This window comes from Protomyctophum bolini (assembly GCF_963924005.1).
Source record: "Protomyctophum bolini genome assembly, chromosome: 12".
Lineage (NCBI taxonomy): Eukaryota > Metazoa > Chordata > Actinopteri > Myctophiformes > Myctophidae > Protomyctophum > Protomyctophum bolini.
The window spans coordinates 10,092,415-10,118,785 of record NC_137873.1 but is presented as its reverse complement, the minus strand read 5'-3'; the positions used below and the strand labels follow the sequence as shown (position 1 = coordinate 10,118,785).

Sequence of the window (26,371 nt, the reverse complement as noted above, 5' to 3'; positions counted from 1 at the left end):
TAACATCTACACCACTCGCTGTATGAAAAAAGCCCATAACATCATGGAAGACACCAGCCACCCCGCAAATACCCTGTTCAAACTATACTCCCTTCCAAAAAACGCTACCAGAGCATCAAATCTCGTACCACCCGTCTCAGTAACAGTTTTTACCCCCAGGCAGTCAGGCTGCTGAACAGCTGACCTCGAACTGTATTGCACTTCACTTCACTTGCACTTTTCTTTTCCTGTTTTTTGTCTTTTTCTTGCACTATAGATGTTTGTTTATGTCCTGTGTATGTAAGACTGAGAGTGCTCTGAGCAAAACAAATGTCATTGTATGTATACTCTGTATCTATATACAAATGACAAATAAACCTGAACCTGAACCTGAACCTGAATGATGCCATCAAGGCCCGCCAAAATCAACTGTACACAAACTAAAACACGAACACATTTCCGATGACTTAAAACCAATTATTATTCATTCAAAAGACTATGACAAACAAAATGTGCTGTCCAAATAAATCAACCCTGCCCCCCTCCCCCTCCTCCCTCCTCCCAGGTGTGGGCGTGGAAGGAGAACGTGTGGGAGAAGGAGAAGGGCACGCTGCTGGAGCGCTACACGGTGGAGCAGAGCAAGCCTCCGTCGGCGGGCGGCGCCGTGCTCTCCACGCTCACCATCAACAACGTCATGGAGTCCGACTTCCACTCGCCGTACAACTGCACGGCGTGGAACGCCTTCGGACCGGGCACCATGATCATCACGCTGGAGGAGACAGGTATGCTGATGAAGTCATCCACATCCTGATCCCTTTCTTATTTCATTAGCGCCCATGCATGCACCCGCCCCCACAAACCGCCGTATTTTAAACCCTATACAGTGGTAGTGTATTTTCGTGCTCGGACAGACATCAGCCATGAGGGACGGACACAGCCAGGGACCCAGGGACACACATAGCTGTCTATAGGAGTGGTTGCACCACTCAAAAGTCCTTTGAAAATAGCTTCACAATGCTTCTGAGCTTGTAGAACATTTTCCATTTTCAAATGGAAGAAATGTACATAGGGCTGAAGTGGTTATGTTTTGTAATAATAATCAAAATCTACAAAGTAAATATAACTAAGGTTCTCAAATAATTGTAGCGGAGTTGAAGCGTAATAATATTTGCCGCTGAGATGTAGTGGAGTAGAAGTAAAGCTACTGAAAATTGGAAATACTCCACTAAAGTAAAAAGAAATACCTCAAAATTGTACTTGAGTTGACCGGGGTCCCTCAGGGGTTTATACTTGGTCCCCTCCTTTCTTCCCCTTGACACAAAATCTATTTGGCGAAAACAGCCGATCTCCAAGCTCAGGGCCCGTTGCGAGGTGGCACGTTGTGAGCTTGTGGATCTGCTATACCAGCGAATAATTTCCCCCAGAACAGGGACACTAATAGGGTTCAATGACGTTGTGTAAATTAAAATGTTAATCAAGGCTATTCAAGGTCAAGGTTAATCAAGGTGCTCTTTATGGTTATGTCTTGTGCACGGGTACAAAGGAGTACAGTTAGCCATTAGCATTTCACAAGCCTATTTGTCTTTGCTCTGGCCAGTGGGTCCACGTGTCCAACAAATCTGTCTCGTGACTGTGGAGCCACTTTAGCAAAGGTCATCACTGGGGTTTCCATTTTATATATAGCTCAACGTGATCTTCATAAATGATACAAGATGATACACGCTCCGCCTGTGTTCTTGCCAGCACACGTCTGTCTATCATAACGAGTAGATACGCTCCACAGTGTTTTGTCCCAAATGGGCTGCCGTTAAAGGGCGACTTTACCGTTAAACCCACCGTGCACGCTCTGAGCTGGGGTGCGCTCGGGAGGGAGTTATGTACATTTTCACCTCTACCACTCTTTGTTGGATATAATAATATCAGATTAAGGCAAGAAAAGGTTTGGTCGGGAATTCTTCTTTAAACTCTTGTTTTGCAGTTCATTATTCATGCAGTCAATGCTCTTTGCCTTGGCCTGTTGATAGCTGTGACAACTAACAACAACTGTTGTACATATTGTTACTTCGAGTCCAATACGATATACAGTACATACCAAATGAGAAATGAACTCTTTACAACGATATACAGTATACAGCACATGGTTATTCTGTGTCATTTCCAGCTTCATCTACCAGCTCTCAGAGTTCAATATTACAGTGCACACACTATAACAGAATTTCATCCATACACGTGCCTGCCATCATGAATAAAAATAACTCAACATTTTTGAAGACCTTTCTGCCAATACTCCAATATTCTTCTGTACGCCATGATGTCACTATTACAGAAGAATGACTGTCACGACTGTAATGAATTGTATTTGGAGACACGTAGTTCAAGTTCAAAGTCATTGTAAGACCTGCACTCACGAAATGACTGCATCCTTGATAATGCAATAATAGATGTTTTAGGATAGATCAGATTAGATTAGATTTGAGCGATACATTTTTGAGGCTGGAAACCAGACGAATCTGCCAGAGCGAAATACGGCCATGCCAGGCTAATGCACTTTGGGTGAAACCATTTTTCCACTAAATTGATTTACTGCATATAAGGTTTCAGGCTCTAAACAATACCACAGCTGCACTTAACGTTCAGAAGTTTGTGAACAAAATGTTTTGTAGCGTGCTGCGTGACTAGCGTCATAAATGATCAGAGGAACAGCCATCAGCAGTGGTACTTCTTTTTCCAATTTCCAATACCTTTACTTCCTTCTCCACTACATCTCGGATCCAAATGTTGTACTTTTACTTTGCTACATTTATTTGAAAACTTGAGTTAACCCATTTTGACCTGAGATCAGATTAAAAAAATGTCTTCAACATCCTGACAGTTTTCTGTCGATTTTTCAAAAATAGCAGACCTACAAGCTCGTAGCGCGGCACGCTATGAGCTTGTAGATCTGCTATTTTTCAATAGCTAAAGCATATCATAATGCTAACACCAAAAGGGGTTCCCGCCCAAAATGGGTTAATAGTTTCTTTAGATTATTAATACAAAACATACACTACCACTTCATTTCTACAAGCTCTATTTTGTATACATTTGAAAACTTGAAAGGGAGACATTCTGACAAATCTGTTTACGTTGAGGCAGGTGGAGGCGGACTCTTCACTTCCGGTTTAGTTCCGGTTTTATCGATCGCCTAGCAACCGAGAGCTATTCATACGGTGGTGAAGAGCGCGATCAAACTGCCATTGATGGAATATTCCATCATCTAGAATGGAATATTCCATCATTTAGATGGAATATTCCATCAATGGCAGTGAACGGCTGGATTTAAAATGTCGGAATATTCCGTCAATGGCAGTTACGGCTTGTTGTGGGTGCAATAAAGATGAGTGTGATTGAATACGAGCCGTTGTCTTTCTTCCGTAAGACATATTTCTTGTGTTCTCTGAGTTCATTTGGGTTTGGATGTGCGTTTCTCTCCTCCTCATGGGTTGCATTTATTCTGAGCCTGCAGCATCCTCCTCGGCTAGAGGTACAAAGAGCTAACCTGTAGGCTGACAGGCCTGTTTCCACAGGTCTCCTAGCAACAATAAATAACCTGTTCAAACTGAAACGGAAATTTTGGTTCAGTCGAGTATACATTTACTTAATGCTGTACTCAAGTACAATGTTGAGGTATTTGTGTTATTTCCAATTTCCTATCTGCTATTTTCAAAGATTTTGTATACGCATTTGAAACCTTGAAACGAGACATTCTGCATTTTGGTACAAAACCTTTGTACTTTAACTCGAGCACATTTTTTATTCCGGACTTTTACTCGTTACAGACTATTTCTACATAGCAGTATTGATACTTTTACTTAAGTAAACATATATATATATATATATATATATATATACACACACTTTTCCCACCACCACACGGTGTCTCCTCTGTGTGTCTTTTCTCCAGAGATCGTTCCAGTGGGTATAATAGCCGGCGGTACGGTGGGATCCTCCATCTTGCTGCTCATATTTCTACTGGCGCTGGCCTTCTTCCTCTACCGCCAACGCAAAGGCAGTGAGTACACACAGTACACACAGTACACACAGTACACACACGTACACACACGTACACCTTAGCTGTCCAAACTGTCTATTGTCTGTGCGTGCGTGCGTGTGTGTGTATGTGCGTGCATGCACACACACGTCGTAGATGTGCGTGCGCTTGGCCAAATCCATCACTCTTTCTTCCCTCTCTAGCTGTCACTCTGCCACAGCGTGTCACACAGAGAAACTCTCGCCAGCGGTGCATAGCTCCTCATTCAAATGACATCAATGAATATTCATGCTTCTTGTGGCGTGCTGCCTTTAAAACGCCTACCATAAATCTCTCCTTTGATTATTATGCCCGCGACGAATTGTGCCGATGTAAAAACGGCGCGTCACTCACAGCGAAGCTTGCATGCGGGATGGAACTAACAGCGGGAGAACATTATAAACACAACGGCCCTCTTAAAAGAGACCGCGGTGCTGTGTGAAAAGTCAGTGTCGCTATTATAGGCCAGAAGCATGGACATTTTAGGTACAGTAACTGGTTCCAGGCTTTGCAAGAGAATGGTTCATGTTCACGAATACATTATAGACTGTGCCAGTCTAGGACCATAACATACTGTACTGCACTTCATTCAATTTCCGAACGCTACAATGACACGTGCAGTCAGTGTGGTTGGAACTCTGCTCCTCCATCAACCCTCGTCATTACTGTACATATACAGTGTGTCCACAACTGTTACTTTTCAGGATTCAATTTCAAAAACAGCCAAAGTAGCAGATTGACAAGCTCAAAACGCACTTCGAGCTTGCGGATGTTCTACTTTTGATGCCTTTGTGTGACACTGTAGTACGATCAAATGTTAATGTAAGACAAATCACACCCGTGTGAACTGAGTGTTGCAACTCCCCTCCCCCCCCCCCCCACCCCCTCTCTCTCTCTCTCTCATTACCAGGCAACAGTGCAGCACTATCCCTCTCTCTGTTTCTGACACAACAGCGCCCCTACTGGTACTCATTATATTGGTGCTCATTAACCAACCCATAGGTAGTCACATAGGTGAACCAACACATAGGTAGTCACATAGGTGAACCACACATAGGTAGTCACATAGGTGAACCAACACATAGGTAGTCACATAGGTGAACCAACCCATAGGTAGTCACATAGGTGAACCACACATAGGTAGTCACATAGGTGAACCACACATAGGTAGTCACATAGGTGAACCAACCCATAGGTAGTCACATAGGTGAACCAACACATAGGTAGTCACATAGGTGAACCAACACATAGGTAGTCACATAGGTGAACCAACACATAGGTAGTCACATAGGTGAACCAACACATAGGTAGTCACATAGGTGAACCAACACATAGGTAGTCACATAGGTGAACCAACACATAGGTAGTCACATAGGTGAACCAACACATAGGTAGTCACATAGATGAACCAACACATAGGTAGTCACATAGGTGAACCAACACATAGGTAGTCACATAGGTGAACCAACACATAGGTATAGTCACATAGGTGAACACGGACATTGCTGTTCCTTGGAGTGGTTGCACCACTCAAAAACTAAATGAGGTTTCTGCCACGATATCAACCAATAACATGTGGCCATTCCCAGGTCACAGAGGGGTCACGCTATCAGCCAATACTAACGTGTGTCTCCTCCCAGGTCACAGAGGGGTCACGCTTTCAGCCAATACTAACGTTGTGTCTCCTCCCAGGTCACAGAGGGGTCACGCTGGGCAAACCGGACATCAAGGTGGAGACGGTCAACAAGGAGACGCACAGCCTGGAGGAGGAGGCGGCTAACGTCTCCACGGCAACACGCATGGTCAAGGCCATGTACTCTGTGAGTACATACCTCCATACTGAGTATATGTACTCTGAGTATATACCTCCATACTGAGTATATGTACTCTGTGAGTATATACCTCCATACTGAGTATATGTACTCTGAGAGTCTGAGTATATACCACCATACTGAGTATACAGTATGTACCTCTGTGAGTAATATAGACCTCCATACTTACTGAGTGACCTGGGGCCACGGACACCAGCTGTGTGGCTTACACACACACACACACACACACACACACAGGAGAAGATATGTGTTCACATGCAAGGATACAGTACACATACACACGCACACACACACACAAATGCAAACACAAACTTACATGCACACACAAGTGCAAGTACGCACATGTATGCACTCTCATGGGAATGTGCGTGCGCACTCTCACAGACACACAAGACATGCAAATTGCCAAGGAGTGCTAGACGCTGAAAGACACAGATGTACACGCATGAATGCACACGCGCACATACGCACGCATGCGCACACACTCATAAAAACATGCACACACACACAGACACACACACTCATACCGTTGCACAGAATGCTAAACATAGTAGTCAGAATACTAAATATGCATACAAATATGAGTGCACACACACGGAAGCAGCACAAAAGGAACACGTCGGTCACACACACATACACACACACACACACACACACACACACACACACAATTGCAAATGCTATCAAGCACAACTGAGGATACTCTGGAAGGCATTGTTCTCAGAGGGGCTCAGCCCTCAAAGAGAGAGAGAGAGAGAGAGAGATAGGGGGAGTGAGGGGGGGGGGGGGGGGGTTGGGGGGGAGGCAGTGAGGCAGAGAGAGGGAGGTGGTCTTCCCCCGGGGAGAGGTTTTAAAAACTCATCCAAAGCCTTCATCCAGAAAACAACAACAACTAACCGCTTCTTGCTTCTCTTGCCCTCGAAACAGGACGACCAAAAACCTGAAACTGTGTTTTCCTCTTCCCTCTCTCCCTCCTTATCTTCTCCTTTCCTTTCCTTTCTCGACCCTCCCTCTCTTTCCATGTGTGTTTGTGCGTTTTTCCGTCGTCTGATGGTTTAGTTTTTGCCCTCTGTTTCCCTCTCTCCCTCCACTCAGCCGTTCAAAGACGACATGGACCTGAAGCAGGAGATGAGGAGCGTTGAGGCCCTGGACACCCGCGAGGAGTACGAGCTCAAGGTGAGGAGTGAGGACCGACCCCCCGCTGCCTGTGACAACGCATGCTTTGCTCTTATTCTAAGGAAGTGGTTCTCAACCATGTGGGCCCCCAAATAATTGCCAAAACACAAAGATTATTGGCCCGGACAGCTGGTGTAGTGATCCGGGAACCAATATGCTGCTGACAGCGTGTTGTAGTGATCCGGGAACCAATATGCTGCTGACAGCGTGTTGAACCAATATGCTGCTGACAGCGTGTTGAACCAATATGCTGCTGACAGCGTGTTGAACCAATATGCTGCTGACAGCGTGTTGAACCAATATGCTGCTGACAGCGTGTTGAACCAATATGCTGCTGACAGCGTGTTGAACCAATATGCTGCTGACAGCGTGTTGAACTAATATGCTGCTGACAGCGTGTTGAACCAATATGCTGCTGACAGCGTGTTGAACCAATATGCTGCTGACAGCGTGTTGAACCAATATGCTGCTGACAGCGTGTTGAACCAATATGCTGCTGACAGCGTGTTGAACCAATATGCTGCTGACAGCGTGTTGAACTAATATGCTGCTGACAGTGTGTTGAACCAATATGCTGCTGACAGCGTGTTGAACCAATATGCTGCTGACAGCGTGTTGCGGGTTCAAGTTCCCGACGAACTTTCCTGCGTGTCACTCCCCATTTCCTGTCAGACTACTGTACACTAGTAGTATCTAAAATATTAAAGGCAGAAAAATACCCCAAACATGTCTTTAAAAAAAAAGAAAATACTGGTATCTGATACTATTTGATGCTTTTAAATTTGAATCCTGAAAATTAACACCTTTGGACATAATGAGGTTTCCACACGACAGAGTCTCAGAGACAACATGTGTTTTTATCTTGCGATACCGATAAAACCATAAGTTAAAGTAGACCACCCACTTTGAATGTTATCAACCAGTTTACTTATGACCATGCAACCATGCAATGAGCCAGTAGGCTTTACTGGAGTCTACTGGCTGCGATTAGGAAACACAGAAGTGAAATTACTGCCTCAGTACCGCCGAAGCGAAAACATTGTGAAACTTATTTACGTGGCCGGTTAAGACTGAGGGTTAGGGTTAGTAATAGTCCGACAACTCAACCTTCGCCACGTCGGAGTCGTCGGACAATGGCTGACAACAACAATGCCTACTGGCTCCATTGCATGGTCTTTATAAGTAACCTACTGGTTGATATCGGTTACTTTTCATTCAAATACGCTAAGTAGACTGTGTTAGTTCCATTGATCCAAGCCACAACACAATCGATCGAGCATTAAAACAAGCATGCTCTGAAAATGCACGCGGCCCACCCATCTGACCACTCAACAACGATAGGTGGCCATGGAAAAGGTCCAGAGCCATTGTTCTAAAGCCATGTGCGCTATTATTTGAACAACCCTTACAGTTTACCACTGCCATCTGTTGTACAGTATCACATCATTTCCCCAAAATGTGATATCTTTAACGCCCCAGCTGTCTCACAGAGCATGTCCTTGCTCTGCTCATGAGAGGCCCAATCCCGGTATGCATCTACAGCGAGGGTTGAGTGCTGAGCGCGCATGGCTCCCTCCCTCCCTCCCCGACATGAATTAATTCATTTCAAATCAGAATGAGAATCCATTACCGCTGCCTCACACGTTTCGCCGTGCTGCAAGCGTCGCAGTTCATCAGCGCATCAAAGTCACAGCTGAAAATTCATACTGTAATGATGCCAAACGTACACGATCGGTTTAATCTCAGTACAGCTGAGCCTCGGCACTCTCACGTAGAGTTATATACGCGCAGTTTGTAAACCGCATAAATGATTTATAGATTACGTTTTCTGCCCGGGTAAGCTGTGGGCTGTGTGACCGAAATTTGAGAGAGACTTACAGGGGAATTCCACTGCAGCGCAATATTAAAATGGTTTACCCAATCGAGGCATAACTGATTGGATCTCCATAATGTATGTGGCCAAAGTGATCTCTGCACAGAAACGGCTGGCGCGTACAAGCTAATAAATGTAAACGTGATAATTACCCATGCTGTACCTCTACACTCACTCCATTTTTGAGTGGTGCAACCACTCCAAGGAACAGCAATGTCCGTGTCCGTGTGTTCACCTATGTGTTGGTTAATGAGCACCAATATAATGAGTACCAGTAGGGGCGCTGTTGTGCCAGAAACAGAGAGAGGGATAGTGCTGCACTGTTGCCTGCTAATGAGAGAGAGAGAGAAAGAGAGAGAGGTGGGGGGGAGTTGCACCACTCAGTTCACACGGGTGTGATTTTTAAGTTACTATTTATTTTACTATCTAAACCCGTACATGACAAACTATGGATAAACCAAACAGTTGATGTTCGGTGACTCTGTCATTGCATTTTGATCAGATGGTGAGAGACTTCTTCCTCGGTTGAAGTCATATTTAAAGCAGGAAGCTATTATGTACTACTGTGTGGAATTACTATGGGATGAGCCGGGATGACTATAGGGATTACTATGGGATGGTGTACAAATACATCAATTGATTTGGGGGTCCTTGACATGAAAATGTTTGAGAACCACTGGCCCAAATAAGCAACTATACACAAGCAAAAATCTCCAACCCTCAACTACCAATATTTTACAATCAACTTTACGGGAAAAACAAGCCCGGGTGGCTTATAATATACAGACATGGACATAATGCTTTGTTCATGCAGTGTTTCTGTGTATCTTGCATGCTGCACAGCTACTCATATGGATGCCACAGTAAATCATGGCCTCTTCCAGTGAGAAGCCACGGTGGCTGATATGTTAGCATGCTGTGATGCAGTAGTAGTGAGAACAACATCTATCTATTCTATCTATAAATGCACCAAGTCTCTGTACGTCTGTAATCCACGTAAATCCAACACCGTTCGCCCCCCCCCACCGACTTCAAATTCGACACACGCGTTCCACACCACCACAGGGAGTGCAGTGCCCGGTGTCGAGTGCCGGTTGTCCAGAACCAGCACAAAAGCCTCTGCCCAGGCTCTGGACAGGGCCCAAATAAGCCAATTGGTCACACCTGATCACCCCTAGAACTCCATATATGGGCATAAAGGAACACAGACATTAACTTAACTGGGTGGGGGCATTCATTTCCAACTTGCATCGCTCCAAGTATAGGCCTCTCTATCTGTATTCATTCCACAGTCCCAGATGTTGGACTGCATTCTTGTACATTCTGGTGTTCACTGAAGTGACCCGAGCTAAGCGTGACCGACTGGCTTACTCTCGTGTCACTACATTTTCACGCAAAACAACGTGTACAAAAAATCTACATGTTGTGCACTTTGTGCTTACATCGTGTTCTCATACAGGCAGCGGTGGAAAAAGTACTCGGGGGGAAAAGTATCAAAATTGCAATGTAGATGTACTCTGTTACAAGTAGAAGTCCCATATTCAAAATGTACTTGAGTAAAAGTACAAAAGTAAACTTATGTGTTATACTAATCAATCAAAGTCTACAATTTCCTCCCACTCTTTAGTTGAAAGGGTAATCAATAGAGCTTTTGACTGGGAGTCCTTTACAGTAAGCCACAGTGTGGAGACTTGTAGACAAGCTGTTTCTGTCTGACAGCAGCAATATGCTACCAGCAGGTTTGTACCTGTAGCCTAACCATGCAGGTTACCATATACTGTAGGAACTATGGATGGGCGATATATCGGCAAACACAACGGTATGATAGTTGTTTTTTAATGTATCAGGTGGTGTCACATGGTGTGTGTGTGTGTGTGTGTGTGTGTGTGTGTGTGTGTGTGTGTGTGTGTGTGTGTGTATGCATGGGCGATGCGTGTGGTGGGAGGAGCAGAATATACACGTATAAAACAACTACTTACTACTGAAGAGAGGAAAAGGAAGAGGCAGCGATGGCAGCCAGAAACATATCCATAAGATGTTGAACAAAAGATTGTGCTAAACTGCATTTATTCATGATGCTGGCAGCAGCATGGTGACTGCTAGAGTTTCTGCTAAGCTAACCAAACAAACAGCTTTGCGTTGCCAGATTTGTGAGTGAGAAACAAGCAACCAGGTCTATGAACATAAGTCCAAACGAAGCAACTAGGGCTGACTGTCAAACTTTATTGTCGAATGTTGTTTTAGAGCAGTGGTTCTCCAACATTTTCATGTCAAGGATCCCCAATATTTTAAACCAACTTTACAGATAAACAATCTCAAAGTAGCTTATAATGAGGCTGCAGACTTGGCAACACTGTCTGTAGCTTGAACAGATCTACAAGCTCACAATATTAAATATTAGGTATTAAAGTTACATCTGACTTGCCTAAACCAGCAGTGCAGATATACCCTTACATGTATTTTTCAGAATGGACAAAAGTATTATAATGTTTTAATATCGACATTGATTATCTGCCATAACAGCAATTAATTATATCGGATATCGATGTAGCCCAAAACATCCCTAGTAGGTTATTTTCTCCATTATTATCTGGCCTTAACAGCCCTGTTCTTTCAGGACCCCACCAATGGCTACTACAACGTCCGAGCCACCACCCACGAGGAGGCGCGGCCTCAGTCTCGGGCCATCCACTACCAGGGCGAGTTCCGCCCCCAGAACCCTGGCGGTGGCGGCAGCGGACCGGTGGGCTCCGCCCCCGGTGGACCACCGGCCGGTGGGGGCGCCACCGGCAGCGGCATGCCCCCCGGCGGGGTGCCCGGCTCCCGGTCCGGCTGCTACGACCCCAGACCCCCCTCCAGGATGTCCCACGCCGGCTACGCCCAGTTCAACACCTTCACCCGGGCAGCGGCCGCCGCGCAGGCACAGAGCCAGCAAGCGCCGCCGCCGCCGCCTAATCCCGCGCTCCCGTCTCCCGGAGACTATGCCGGAGACTGTGGCCTGTTGGACGCCAACACCCAGCTGGCCTACGACAACTACGGCTACCCCTCCCCCTCCCAGTACCCCAGCTACCGCATGGGCTTCGCCCCGCCCATAGAGGAAGGGCCAGCCTACGAGATGTACCCGACGGGACAAGGGATGAGTCAGGGCGCGGTGCAAGGAGGAGGCCCGGGGCCGGGACAAGGGCCGGGGCCTGGACCGGGACCGGGACCCATACCGACCAGCCCGGAAACGGGACTGGGGAAGTATGGGAGTTCTACACGCTTCTCGTACTCATCGCCTCCCTCTGACTATTCCCACAGACACACGCAGAGAATGCAGACTCATGTGTGAGATACCCACACACACTGACGTACAGGTACACACCTGGATAGTTTCCTGCTGTGGTACTCTCTCACACTCTCTCTCACACACAAACACACACACACACACACACACACACATACACACCTTCTACATACTTGAGTTTCTACATACTTGAAACTCAAGATTCAACTCCTTTTTTTCTGCAAAATCCTTTTTGTCAGTCTAAGTGTGGACGCCCACAGGTCCATTGTTACTTGAGGTGCATGACTTTACATTTTGGAGCATGACAAATAATAAACGATACCAAAATAGTCTGTGAATATTTAGGATCAAAACAGTGGGAAAACTCGACTGCGTACTATTTGCATTGCGCGACTGTATTAATGACAAAGTTTGAAAAATATATATTTCCGGCGAATCAATTCGAACATAAAAGAAGAAAGCCTCCGGTGTGTAAAGTTAAATTTGACACTCTTGGGTGTTGCTGTCCATGCAGTAGCTAGTGCATGAGGTTTGGGTTTGGCATACATCAGTGGATGTTATGACGTATACTTGTCGTGTAGCGGTGCACAGCAACCCGTCCCACACACAGCCAGGTGTAACTCATGGCTGTAGCACTGGCATCAGTGCACACCGCGTAGTTTAGCAGCAGTAGTGCGTACAGATAGCAGCAATACATGAACAAGTTATCTCACACTACATTGACACTCAAAACACTTTAGCTTGATCTTTCTACCGTGTGCAATGCTACACGCTGGGACTAAAGGCAGCGAAAGCCACAATCAAGAGAGAGAGAGAGAGACAGAGGGACACTTTGAAATGAGAAAAGAAAGAATGAAATGAGGGCACTTTTCTTTCGACAAGAAGAGGCAGAGCTGGAGGGTTGAAGGTGCAAAAGTGTTGTCCTTTTCTCCCTCTGGGCCTCCTCTCGCTTATAGACAATATAATATCCCTGCTTCAACTCTTTCCCTCACATCCCATTTCTGTATATATAAGCAAAAAATGAATCTCAGTCGGGGTCATTTTTAGAGTTAATATTATTACCTTGTACAAACCTATACAGTATATATATACAGTGTGATGCAGTACTTTGACCTATGGAAAACCTCCCTCTTGTACACACACACACACACACACACACACACACACACACACACACACACACACACACACACACACACACACACACACACAATATTAGAACATATCCACACGGAAAGACCTCTGTGATTTCTACAGCATCGGGGCAGCTTGGACTTTGATATCAGCCGGATTTTAACTCCCGTCACCACCTAATGCCTCTTGCCGTTGGGTGGTGCAGGGCGTAAATAAATGGCATATAGCATACAATATCTGTATACCTGTGCTTTAGGTGGGATATTATATGCTTTCTTAAGAGTGGTACAAAGACTGTGCGGTGTGCCAATGATTATGTGCCAAGTGCACGCAAGACGTGCAAACTCCCATTGGGGGGCAGAACATTTGGCGAAAACAGCCGATCTATAAGCTCTCAACTAGAGCTTGTATATGGGCTATTTTCGCCAAATGTTTACATCACCTCGGATTTGGGAGAGATTCAGCGTAGATGTGAAATATTAGCAGACCTAGTATAGAGCCCTGAGGGGCCCCGGTCCACATCTATACGAAAGGAAAAAGGGCGGGTAGCAAGACACTCAAGATGCTCCTTCCCCTCGTCTTTTTTTTATGTCATAATATTACATTTGTGTACCGTATACGTTTCATTTGAGGGTCAATGCTGTATATTTGTTGAAGTGCGACAGCTAGGGGAGAGAAAAGCGCCTTTGCGTTCCATGAATTTCTGCAGTTTGTACAAAAATACCTCCCCCATCTTCAAGTGTCAAACTGAATTTGTTTCTCTCACTTGCACAGTAGAGTAGACCTTTTTTGTTCCATATTTATACACAAACATACGAAAAAAAGAAAAAAAGAAAGAAGGCATTTAAAACATTTTATAGTATTTTTATAAGGAGTTGTGGACCAAAGGTTCAGAGTTTTGGGTGACATTCACTTTTTCGGCATCAAAGGCGTGTTTTTGAGCTTTTTCTTTGAGGAGATGGAAGAGGTTTTATTTTTTAAAGGGGATGAGTTGGTCTTAGACAATGGACAATTAAATTATCAGCTGTTTGACCAGAGAGCCTTTTATGAGCATCAGTCTGGGTGGCTGACACAGAACTTCCAAAACAGACACTGCTCACTTTGCGCACTGTTGCCAAAACCCTTTTTAAACATAGAACAGGATTGAATCTGTACTGTGACATATCAAGAGAAAGGTACTTTTATAAAATGATGCAAAAGTATGGTACTTTATACGTTTATACGCGTACTAGTGCTTGTGGGCTCGCGCTGAAAATTTGGTACTATACTTAGTGTCAGCGTTTGTAATGTGCCATAACTCTTTAGGAGCATAAAGGTGCATAAATATTAGTGTTTAGAGGCTGAATAATACCTGCATTGCCTATTGTGAAATTGATTGGATTTTATTGTCTTTTGAGCCAGTGGAGGGCACAAGGAATCATGGCAAACTCTTCTAGGAAAATAATTAATCTTTTTTCTTTTGCTACAGTATCCACTATATCCACATGTAGTAACAATGCAGTACTGGGGGGCTTTTACCATTGCTAGTGTACAATTCTTGTCCATCTTAAGTCTGCATCATTTCCTGATGTGTGAACATCATGTCTTGAAGATGAAAATCAATGAAAATCATTGGTAAATTAGACTTTCGTGACAGCTCTGTCAGTCTTCAGTATACATCATGGCCTTGGAACCGCTCGTACAGATGCTTATGAACATAATGTTAATACCAACACAAATCGAGCCGTAAAGAAAAATAACATGAGGCAACATTGTATGACTTTTGAGCCATTATGATTACAATGCCATGCTTTTGTGGCTGTGGCTCCAGACAGAGCATATACACGACACACTTTTTTTTTTTACAGCATGGACGCATACTGTTACCTCGTTAAAGCCCCTTTTTAATAGGGTTCTGACTGCAGCAGGCTCTCTGCATTGATGTGACCTTGAGTAAGGCAAGTCAATTTGATGAAAAGGAAGTATTGAGGCCAGTGGATATGCACGGGCCATCTGGATGCTTACAGGACACAGCCAACTCGCTACTTGATGCTACAGCCCCTCTTTATGCCTGCATGTTAGCATCAATTAGTTCCTACTCGCTCATGGTGCAAATAATAATAATAATAATTATTATTATTATTAATAATAATTATGATGATCAGTAACAATATGAGAGATGTAACAAATGTGCCAATTTGTTTGCTCCGTGATCGAGGTGATTTCTGCGGTTTTCACCACTCCTTTGTCTACAGACAGGCGGATCAATTTGCACTTCCCGTGTAACCCCTCCCCCGATGAACAGAAAGTCAAAAAGGTGACGCGCAGACGGCAAATAGTGTAGCCTATACAGACTCCCTAGTTTGTAACGTTTAACCTCCATTTGTTTGGAACGTCCATTCTGCAATGGCTCTCCTTTTTCTATTCCTGTAGAAAAACAAACAAATATATAGAATAGAATAGACCTCTAGCTTGTACTGTATATACATGTGTGTGTGTGTGTGTATGTGTGTTGTGTGGGGTGGGAGTTAGGGGAAACCATCTGTTACAGAATACAATAACATCACAAGCTCATTCCAATCAAAACATTCACTTTTGTTTCATAGATGCCGTCGCTCATGTCAAAGATCAACATTATACATTTTATTTTCTATGGTATTGTATTACATTATAGTATGTCATCACCAATGGAAGGACTGATGTTGAAGTTGTACTCATACTACTATTCTACGTTCCTTTGTATGCGTGGAATGGGGGGGGGGGGGTCTCTGATTTCATCAATCCAGTATAGATAAATGGGATTGGGTCAGTGGCATTCCTTTCTGTGGCCATAATGACGTCACAACCAGGCCACAAAATGGGCAAGTTTCCTTCTCCCAAATAGGCCAAACCCAGGCCAGAAGCAGGCACGCCTGTCTCATGGCATGGAGCTTCTCCAAGCTCTTCTCGATCCATGTTGTCTCATGTAATCCCTGGCCAATAGAGACTCCCATGTGGCCTGGTGTTCATTTATAATGTGTTTGGAACCTCCATCGGGGCGACAAAAACCGTGCAGCAGAAATGAACTAAGCAGATAAACACTTGTAATAGTGCCGGCATTGCTGCCAGTGTGTATATAATAGAGCCTGATCCTGTCGCATGCCGGAAAAATAGCAGTACAAGCTTGTATATTATGCTACTTTCGGTTCGGGAAACGGTCATACAACGGAGCATGCATCACGTCAGGAAAGCCGGCACACTACAGTATCTTGTGTGCATGTGGACACACCTGTGGACTTGTACTGTACTGTACATGTATGCATACATGCGTGTCGGCAACCTATAATCCCAACATTGTGTGATCTTGTGGGATGGGGAGCGCCCGCTGGGCTGTAGGACGTGACAGAGAGACAGAGATGGAGAGAGACATCGTGTTGCCTTAGGACATGAGGAATGAGCCGACACGGTCCCTCTCGTCCCTCATCCAGCTGTTGAGCCTGTTCTGCTCGCTCCTTAAAGAGGGAGTGGGTTTTTCTTCTGCTTTATGGTTGGTATTTTCGAGTATATATTAAGACAATGATCTGTCCAACGTGTGAAGGATTTCATATCATTTTTTTTGCACTTGAAAAGTGTGCGTGTGCGGTGTGTGTGTGTGTGTGTGTGTGCGTGTGCATGCAAGCGTGCGCATGCGCGTGCTTGTGTGTGTGAGTGAATCAGCATATACCCTCCATATCATCGTTGTCACATTCTTATTTTATATTCTTATACATATTGTTCTTCAGATAAGATTATATATTGTATTATTACGTTCTGTTTTTGGTATTCGTTTCTTTCTATATATGTTCGTCAAGACAAAAAAGACAAAAAAAGAAAACGTGCAAAAAATAACAGTGCAAGATATTGAAACGTTTCTTTTATTTTCATGTTACCTTTTGTTTGTTGTATAACTTTTGTTTGCAAATTATATGTAATTATTTTTCCACAGTATTACAGAAAATAAATGATACACGGCTTTCATAAGAACAATGACAGGACCTCCTTTGGTTTGTGACTACACTCACTGTCTGCTCTCTGCTCCAGTGGTGGAAAGTCTGGAAACAGACATTTACTCAAATACTGTACAGATGTCCAGTACTTCAGTACTCCACTACAACTTAGATGCAAATATTGTACTTTTTTACTCCGCTACAATTATTTAAAAACTTTAATGACTTTGACCATTACAAAACATTCCAGCTCTCCAGCCCTACAGTATATATATTTCGGCAGTAGATGTTCTACAAACCTCTAGTGTTTTTATTATGTTGATCAATTGGATACATAGGACCCTATGTGATCCTATAGCTGAACCATTTTTAAATGTTTTCAAAAATTGAAAAATGTGGCCAATAAGTTTAGGGGTAAGGGTTAAGGCGATGCACAAGATAAGTGTTGTGACTGTCACTGTACTCGTCGTACTGTTTTGCATTTCTGTCTAATAAGATAATCAATCAACATGGTTCATTAATTATGGTCCAAATCCTGAACATATAACTAGACACAGGTACTTATACACAGGGGGAGGATTACTAACAGGAGACAGCTGGGAAGATTACAACAAATAACACCTGGGAATGAAAGAGTATCAGAACTACAAAACCTAGACAGCGAACATGCGGAAGATAGAACTGTAAAACTAGACACAGAATACAAACACTAACGAGCAAACCAAACAGGGGAGAAGAACAGGACAAAGAGACAAATAAATGTCCTTAAGGCTTGTCTCATTTCTCCTCTCTCCTCTCAGAATCAATCACATCACAGTTTTACAACTCCTTGGGTCTCCTGTCCTGCCCTCTCTCTGCTTGCCGCTCACGTCTTCTCTCTCCTTTCCTATGCCGGTTATGCCCTCATGCATGTCTCGTGTCCTCTGCTCTACTCTACCTCTCCTTGCTCGCTACCTCTCCTCCTCTCCCCCCATTCCCTTCCTATATGCTCTCCTTTATGTCTCGCTACCTCCTCCTCTCCCCCCATTCCCTTCCTATGCTCTCCTTTGTCTCGCTACCTCCTCCTCTCCCCGTTCCCTTCCTATGCTCTCCTTTATGTCTTGTGTCCTCTCCTCTTCTCTCCTCATTGGTTCTCCTCCCCTCACTTGTCTTCCTCTCCTCTCTGGCTTTCTCCTTGCTTTGTTCTCATTAACCCTCATCTCTCAAATTCTCACCCTTATTGCTTACATCTCCTCTACTCCGCTCTCTCCCCTTGTCCCCTCTACTCTCATCTTATTGTTTCTTTTGCCCTTCCTCCACAGATCTTCATCCTCCCCTTCCTTTCCCCTCTCCTCTCTACACCACATCCTCTTGCCTATAATTTCCATCCCCATTATTCTCCCTCTCCAGCTCCGTTCCTCCCTCCTCTTTGGCACCTTTGTGAAAGAGAGGTGCTAGAAAGGAGATATAACAAGGCAGTGGAGCTGTGGACAGACCGACCGACCGACAGACAAGAGTCTCCACACACACACACGCACAGACAGACACAGACAAGTCTACACACACACACACACACACACACACACACACACACACCTCCCTGCTTCTCTGTGGTTAGTGATTATCCTCTCTCTCCCCACTCCCACGGAGGAATAATGTGTGGAATAACCTTCAGGAATGTTCTGCTCCTCCTGACTCCCTTCTCTTCTCGTCTCATCTCCCCCCTCCCTCCCCTCCCCTCCCCTCCCTCCCCACCCCATCTGAGACAGTCAGTATGGATTATGGCCCTTCTCGTGTCTGGCACCGCACTCAGTACCAGAGATATATTATCATATTATTGGAGAATGATGTAATGCATTCTAAGACATTTGTCCTTCGCGCACCCTCTGTCCCTCCGCAGATGATGTCACTGGCTTTGTGTTTTGGAAGTGGATCGAGAGAGAGCAGGACAGACTACAGAGGCGGCTGTTCGAGGGGAGCGTTTTGTTGTGCTCTGTCGCCATCTGGTGGTGAACAACATGGTGTGGCTTAAGCATAAACAATGATGAAATAAAACGTCTGGGTTTCTGAGGCGAGCCAAACAGTGACCATGATGCTGACCAATGTTAGGGTAAGGTAGATTTATTTATAAAGCACCTTTCAAAACAAATGTTACAAGGTGCTGTACAATAAATAAAATGAACATCCCATACAGTAGATCAACAATAAAATAAAACAATACAAATCACAAATATCGGTTGCACTCTTGGACTTTTGGATCCCACTGTTTTGCAACTAAACTGTATGATAAATTACATTCACACCAAAGAATAAATGTTATAGGGCCTATAACTTATAGCAGTAGCCTACATTACATGGGTCGCCAGTAAATCCCATTTTCATTTCCAAAATGTCAAATAATTAAAAACGTACATATTAGGTGTACTCACAACATAATAAGCAGTGGTGGAACTATACTGCAAGTAACTTAACATTTACATTTTTGTATTTCACTGAGATTCATGGCACATGACATTCCCTACCGCTCTATGCATTTAAAATATTGTTCCTTTGACTCCAAAGTCCAAACGCACCAAAGTACATTATGAATTAAACACTACTGTATATTTACTTGAGTATTTACTTTGTATTAACCAAGGCTCTTTGCTGCATGTTATCCCCCCTCTCTCATTTTGCCTTTCCTCTCTCTGACTCAGTTTCTCTCACTCTCTCTCTCTCTCTCTCTCTCTCTCTCTCTCTCTCTCTCTCTCTCTCTCTCTCTGAGTGCCACCATCACTATTAAAACTAAAGCATGAATAAAAAATAGAAATGCACCTAAAATCACACTCACCACTTCTTCCTCGCTCATCTTTAAAGGTCAGTCTCTGTAGCCATGCATACAGTATGTGTAAACATGAAACAGTGAAGGGGAAATAACGCATTCAATTCGGGGTCTGTTTGGCGCTGGAAATCTCACAAAATCGAATACATGACTGACCTCCTTGTTTGAATGAAAAATGCAAAATACAAATAAAACATCACAATTTTAAATACTCTGTACATCAACATTTTGTGGTACGTCAAATATTGATCAAAATACAATTGTACAAAGACTAGAAATGTATTGGGCTTGAAGATTGGCGTATACAAGCGCATATAAAAAGGTAAGCTTTCACTCCAATTGTCCATCAATTCTTTTCACAGAAGCTTCTCATAAGAAGGTGCATCAAGAGGATCTTTTGAACCACAATAATTATTCTAATCCGAAAGCCCAGTCGGATTGGTGCAAACATATCCTCTTCACCACATAAAGCCTTTATACCTCGTTGACCCCGGTCCCCCTGAGGTCAATACTTAACTTTCCCTCCACACCAAATCTCTTTGCAGAAAATTGCAGAGCTAGTACAGACCATCTATATTTTCGGGGAATGTTCGCTCCCCAGAACATGCTAGGATGCTATGGTTCACGTGGCTTGAAAGTCTTGTAGATGCAGAAGCCCATGTGACGGTTCTATAGTTTTACCAGTGAAACAGGGTCCGGGTGGTGGCGGCGCTCCTGTATGAGCGCAAGCTTCGGTAGGGGAGGCGTCCTGCCTTTGGATATGCTGTAGACCGCCGCCCCCTTTAAATAATCCGGTAGGCTTGGGTCTTTGAGCACCTCCTCGAACTCGTGCACGTGCAGCAACTGGAGGAATGGAGAAGAACAGGACACAGGACAGCATTGAGCGATTTTGGCAGAAATACAGTCACAAGACATTTTGACTCAAGAAATCACACAGGCGGTCCTACTGTACCTCGACAGAAGACGCAGCAGCTAATGCCTTGCTCTTCAGCTCCATGGTTTTGAGATCTGTGGAGTAAGACAGTTAAAACGTGGTGGAAGTATTATCAAACCTCTGGCGTCCCAAACTTGTGCAAAAGTTACAGTATCTCTAGAATGACATTATTCTCATGGCACAACTGTCCTTGCCTTGATATCGCATTGGGAAAACGATTTGCGAGATCAATTCTCTGAATATGATAGTTCTCTCCTAGATCAAGTTTGTAAATCCTCTTATTTGTTCCCGACATGGGATAATACAGTACAGTTTAACGTGGCACTCCGTCGTATACTGTTCAAAAGAGAAGCTTTAGATCTACTATGTCATACTCAAATACATAGTGGGCCAAAATAAAGAAATTGGTACAAGTCGAGGGCCGGACTGTGTTTCAAGTTAACACACGGACATTTTTGGGGAGAGGGGTAGCTGAAAGTTGACCACAAGTGATATACTTTCACTGCTGATCAATAGTGAAGAGAAGACTCATGCTTGCGCTTGCGGGCCCTCGATACGTGACAATGCACTTACAGTGCATTTTGGGACTTGTAGTATTATGGTGGTCCGTGCAATATACCAGAGGGCCAGTTCTAATACTAATTAAATATCACCCCGCGGGCCAAAGATAATTCATTCATGGGCCTGATTTGGCCCCCCGGGCCTTGAGTTTGACATAGTTTAGATGAATCTGGTTTCTGCTCCCAATTGCAATACATCGTCTGTCGGTTGGAAACCTCACGTGTCCAAAACGGTTACTTTTTAGGATTCAAATTAACCCATTCTGACCGGGCACCCATTTTGGTGTTGGCATCATGTTATGCTTTAGCTATTGAAAAATAGCAGATCTACAAGCTCATATCGCGCCACCGAGTGGCGCGATACGAGCTTGTAGGTCTGCTATTTTTGAAAAATTCGAAGAACGACTGACATTTTTAGAATCTGATCTCAGGTCAGAATGGGTTCATCAGACCAGTGTGTGTGTCCAGTGGAAACCTCGTATGAATCTGATCTCAGGTCAGAATGGGTTAAAAAGTAGCAGATCGACCCGCTGGAACCTCCTCGAAGCTTGTAGATCTGCTACCTTTGATGCTTTAGTGTGACGCTGTAGCATGATCAAGTAGGACATTAACCCATTCTGACCTGAGATCAGATTCATACGAGGTTTCCACTGGACACACACTGGTCTGATTAACCCCATTCTTACCTGAGATCAGATTCTAAAAAATGTCAGTCGTTCTTCGAATTTTTCAAAAATAGCAGACCTACAAGCTCGTATCGCGCCACTCGGTGGCGCGATATGAGCTTGTAGATCTGCTATTTTTCAATAGGTAAAGCATAACATGATGCTAACACCAAAATGGGTGCCCGGTCAGAATGGGTTATCTTCTAAAAGTTAGAATATGGAGATAAGAGGTTTCTGCCCGACAGCGACAATATGTAAGTCACACATGTAGCCTATACCTCCGATGTGCTTGGGTCGTATGAGCAGGAAGTAGAGGATGAGACAGATGAGGAGGATGGGGGTGATGATGTCCAGGACAATTAGAGTGGGTCCCAGCAGGGACATGGGCTGATGAACCAGCTCCTCAGTGCCTAGTGGGGCAGGAAGACAGGAACAAACCAGCTGTGATTAAACACCTTCGTGATCCGCTCCATCTGGAACGCACCAGTGTTCATTTTCTGCCTTTACAAACGCACATCTCCCTTGTTCCAGTCCCAGTCCCCACTCCACCCTCCACCTCGAAAAGAAAGCCTCACAACGTATTCATTTAGACCTCCAAGGGTCATTGAGGAAGTTCCAGGGGGTGTGAATATATATATTTTTTTAATCTTATAAAACATTTTATCAACACAAATCTTGTATGGGGGTCACTGGCACAATATCCTTTTCCGAAGTGTTCAGGGTGAGGCCAAATACATATTAATACTGACCTATAATATACATAATATACATTAGACCAAGTGTTACCGTACTTCCATGTTGTGTACATCTTTGACTAATAAAGCCACTGTAGGCCTATACTCACACACGGCGCTCATGCGTCCCCAGCGGCTCTTGGCGCTGACCAGGTTGCTGGCGTTGCACGCCACCGTGCCGTCGACTCCGACCACGGACATGGCCAGGTGGGGCTTGAGGAGCACCAGCTGGTCCTCGACGCAGCCGTCCAGGTCGCAGGTGTAGGACACATAGCTGTCCTCTGCCGAGCAGCTGACGGAGACGTTGCAGTAGCCCTCGGTGGAGTTGAAGTACAGCAGCGTCATGCTGAAGTCCAGCTCTGGAACGGCCTCTGTCGGGGTGCAACACAACACACTGGTGTAAAGTATTTCCAATTTCCAGTACTTTTACTTCTCCTCCATCCCAGAGCCAAATATTGTACTTTTTACTCCACTAAAATTAGGGGGGGGGGACCCTCTGGGTTCCCTGGGGTTTCTAAATGGACCCTTACATGTCCGTAACTCTGAGAGTGTACAGTACAGAATGGAACCAAATGGACCCTTACAGGTACAGTATGTAACTGAGGCCCCTTTTCCACCAAAATAACTTTTTAACCATGTGTACTCTCAGAATGATGGGGGTCCTTGAAATTAAACAAGTTTGAGAGCCACTGGTATAGTGCATAAAACACTTTGGAGAAGTGCACTCATAAATATGGACTGAGAATATTGCTTCTGCCAACACAGTATAATTATGTATAAAGTCGTTCTTTAAATTATACTGTAATTCCCCTCATTACAGATGTTCATATATATTCTCCATTGCAGTTGGTTATGAGCATTACTCAATAAACTAATTAATCAGAAGTTAGTCTTCATGAATATGTGCTATGTTACTCCTCCTTTTGGAGGGTTTTAAGGGGCCTCAGACAGACCCACCGTATAGCGCCTTCACTGTAAACACTGCATTAACTTGACTTCCTGACTCCACAAATTAACATACTATTAACTCAGTGTTTAATCCACAGTTCTACTTGTCATCTGTGAGTCAGTCACATTACAACTAACAACGCACAAACGCAGTAAGGACTTAAACCAGGCTGAATTCACATTACAGGCAATAAAGTAATACATAAGCTGCCATAAGGTTTCTTCCAGATGTACAGTACTGTATTCTAGCCAGTGGTGGAAAAGGTAAAAGTCCAGAATTCAAAATTGACTTGAGGAAAAGTACAAAAGTATTGGCATCGAAATTTACTTAAAGTACCAAGTAAATGTACTCATTATGCAGAATGTCCCATTTCACAAGTTAAAAAAAACATTTGAAAATAGCAGATCTACAAGCTCACAATGCGTTGCGATGCCACGCATTGTGAGCTTGTAGATTGGCTATTTTCGAATAGTCAAAATGTATATAGGGTTGAAGTGGGTAATGTATGTTTTGTAATAATCAAAATCTACAAAGTAACTACGTTTTCAAATAAATGTAGTGGAGTAAAAGTACAATGTTTGGATCTGAGACGTAGTAAAAGTAAGTAAGTATTGAAAATTGGAAATACTCCACTAAAGTAAAGTGCATTGCTTGAGTAAAATGTACTTCACTTTACACCGCTGTTTCTAGCCTGCACTGTAAAAAAAAAAATCACACCCATGTCATACATCATCATAACGCCGGCCAATCACTTGCATTCTCACTTTTCCTTCCTCACTTTTCTCTCTTCACTTTTTTATCCTCAATATAGGTATTACTTTGCTCAGCCAATCAAATCATCGCTATGGGGTGCTCAGCCAATCAAATCATCGCTATGGTGGGGCGCACACAAACACAAAGCTGGGCATGGGAGCGGCCCTCAGAAAAACAATAACACCCACCGTGAACAACCAGCTGGTGCTTGGCCACGTCGTGCTCGTACCCATGGTGGTCCATGATCCTGGCGCTGTAGGTGCCGTTGTCCAGCTCGCTCAGGTGGCTGAGGCGGAGGTTGTAGGTGGTGCCCACCATGGCTGCGCGGCCGGTGTACTCCTTGTAGACCTTAAGCAGGTGGTGGGTGGAAAAAGCACGCAAATGTTTTACTGTAGTAAAAGTATGAATGCTGTAATTTTAGAAATACTAGTCCGTTACCTGCAGTAAAAGTCCGGAATTCTAAATGTACTCGAGTAGGCTACAAAGTGCAAAAGTATTGGCATCAAAATGTACTTAAAAGTACCAAAAGTACAAAGTGCTCATTATGCGTTATGTCCCCATCGGAAAGTCTGATCTTTTGAAAATAGCCGAAAATAGTAGATCAGCTATTTTCAAATGGCCAAAATGTGTGTGTATAGGGCTGAAGTGGTTAATGTTCGTTTTGTGTTAATAATAATCAAAATCTACAAAGTAACTAAAGTTGTCAAATAATTGTAGTGGAGTAAAAGTGCAATATTTGCCTTTGAAATGTTAGTGGAGTAATAGTAAAACTATTGAGTATACTTGACATACTCAAGTAAACTACAAATACCTACAAATTGTACTTAAGTACAGTACTTACAGTAAGTATTAAATATACTTTAGTTACTTTCCACCACTGACCTTGAGCGGGTGCTTGGACTCGTTGCTGTACTTGATCACCGGGTGCTCTATGTTGAACCTCCAGACGATGTAATCAACGTCCATCCCCATCAGCTTGCGCTGCACCTGGAGCTCTATGGAGCCTCCTTTGACAGCTAAGATAGGAGCGTCTGCAGCGCGGCCTGTGAAGGGATGAGATGGCATGAAGATCACTTCTTATCCCGACTGCAGACGAAGAATGTGATGTGTATTGTGCAGTGCATTTGTCAAACAAGACACAATGGAATTGTATAGGTCATATATTACAGTGCTTATCTTGTTTGTCAATTTTTTGACTTAAGTAAAAGTATCAATACTGCAATATAGAATACTCTGTTACAAGTAAAAGTCCCGAATTAAAAATGTACTTGAGTAAAAGTACAATAGTATTAAGGGTATCAAAATGATGCCAAAATGATTTGATTTATTTTTGTACTTTCTGCTTCATTCAGATAGGAGGCATGTCAAATGGAGTGCAGAGAGAGAGGAGACATGATTCATGATGGGACTTGAACTCAGGTTCTCACAACTCACAAGAAGCATAATGGCCCGTTCATGAGCTGACCCCATAAAGGTTTTATACGATGGGATTTAAAACATTAAGCACCGTGCTGTGCTCAGTGTGAACACAGATACAGGAAAGATTATAATTATATATAAATATGTATATATGTTTTTTTCAAAGGGACCGTTTATAATGATGTTTTGCCGAGAGATACATCAGAACTAAAATTCTACAGGCTATTTATCCATTATCTCTGAACTACACAAGTTATTATTAAC

At 43.8% G+C, this 26,371-nt stretch overlaps 1 protein-coding gene across 2 annotated transcripts in view; it reads left to right on the top strand.

Annotated features, from left to right (window-relative positions):
* Positions 1-17,313, top strand: part of LOC308325196 (kin of IRRE-like protein 1) — a 104,154-nt gene extending 86,841 nt beyond the window's left edge. For both annotated transcript variants that reach the window (XM_080777632.1, XM_080777631.1), the window contains exons 11-15: positions 545-761; positions 3,923-4,030; positions 5,741-5,868; positions 6,976-7,056; positions 11,547-17,313. In XM_080777632.1, coding sequence (XP_080633758.1) covers positions 545-761; positions 3,923-4,030; positions 5,741-5,868; positions 6,976-7,056; positions 11,547-12,260 — 1,248 coding nt within the window. In that variant the 3' untranslated portion in view covers positions 12,261-17,313. The remainder of the gene's footprint in view (positions 1-544; positions 762-3,922; positions 4,031-5,740; positions 5,869-6,975; positions 7,057-11,546) is intronic.
* Positions 17,314-26,371: the final 9,058 nt, after the last annotated feature.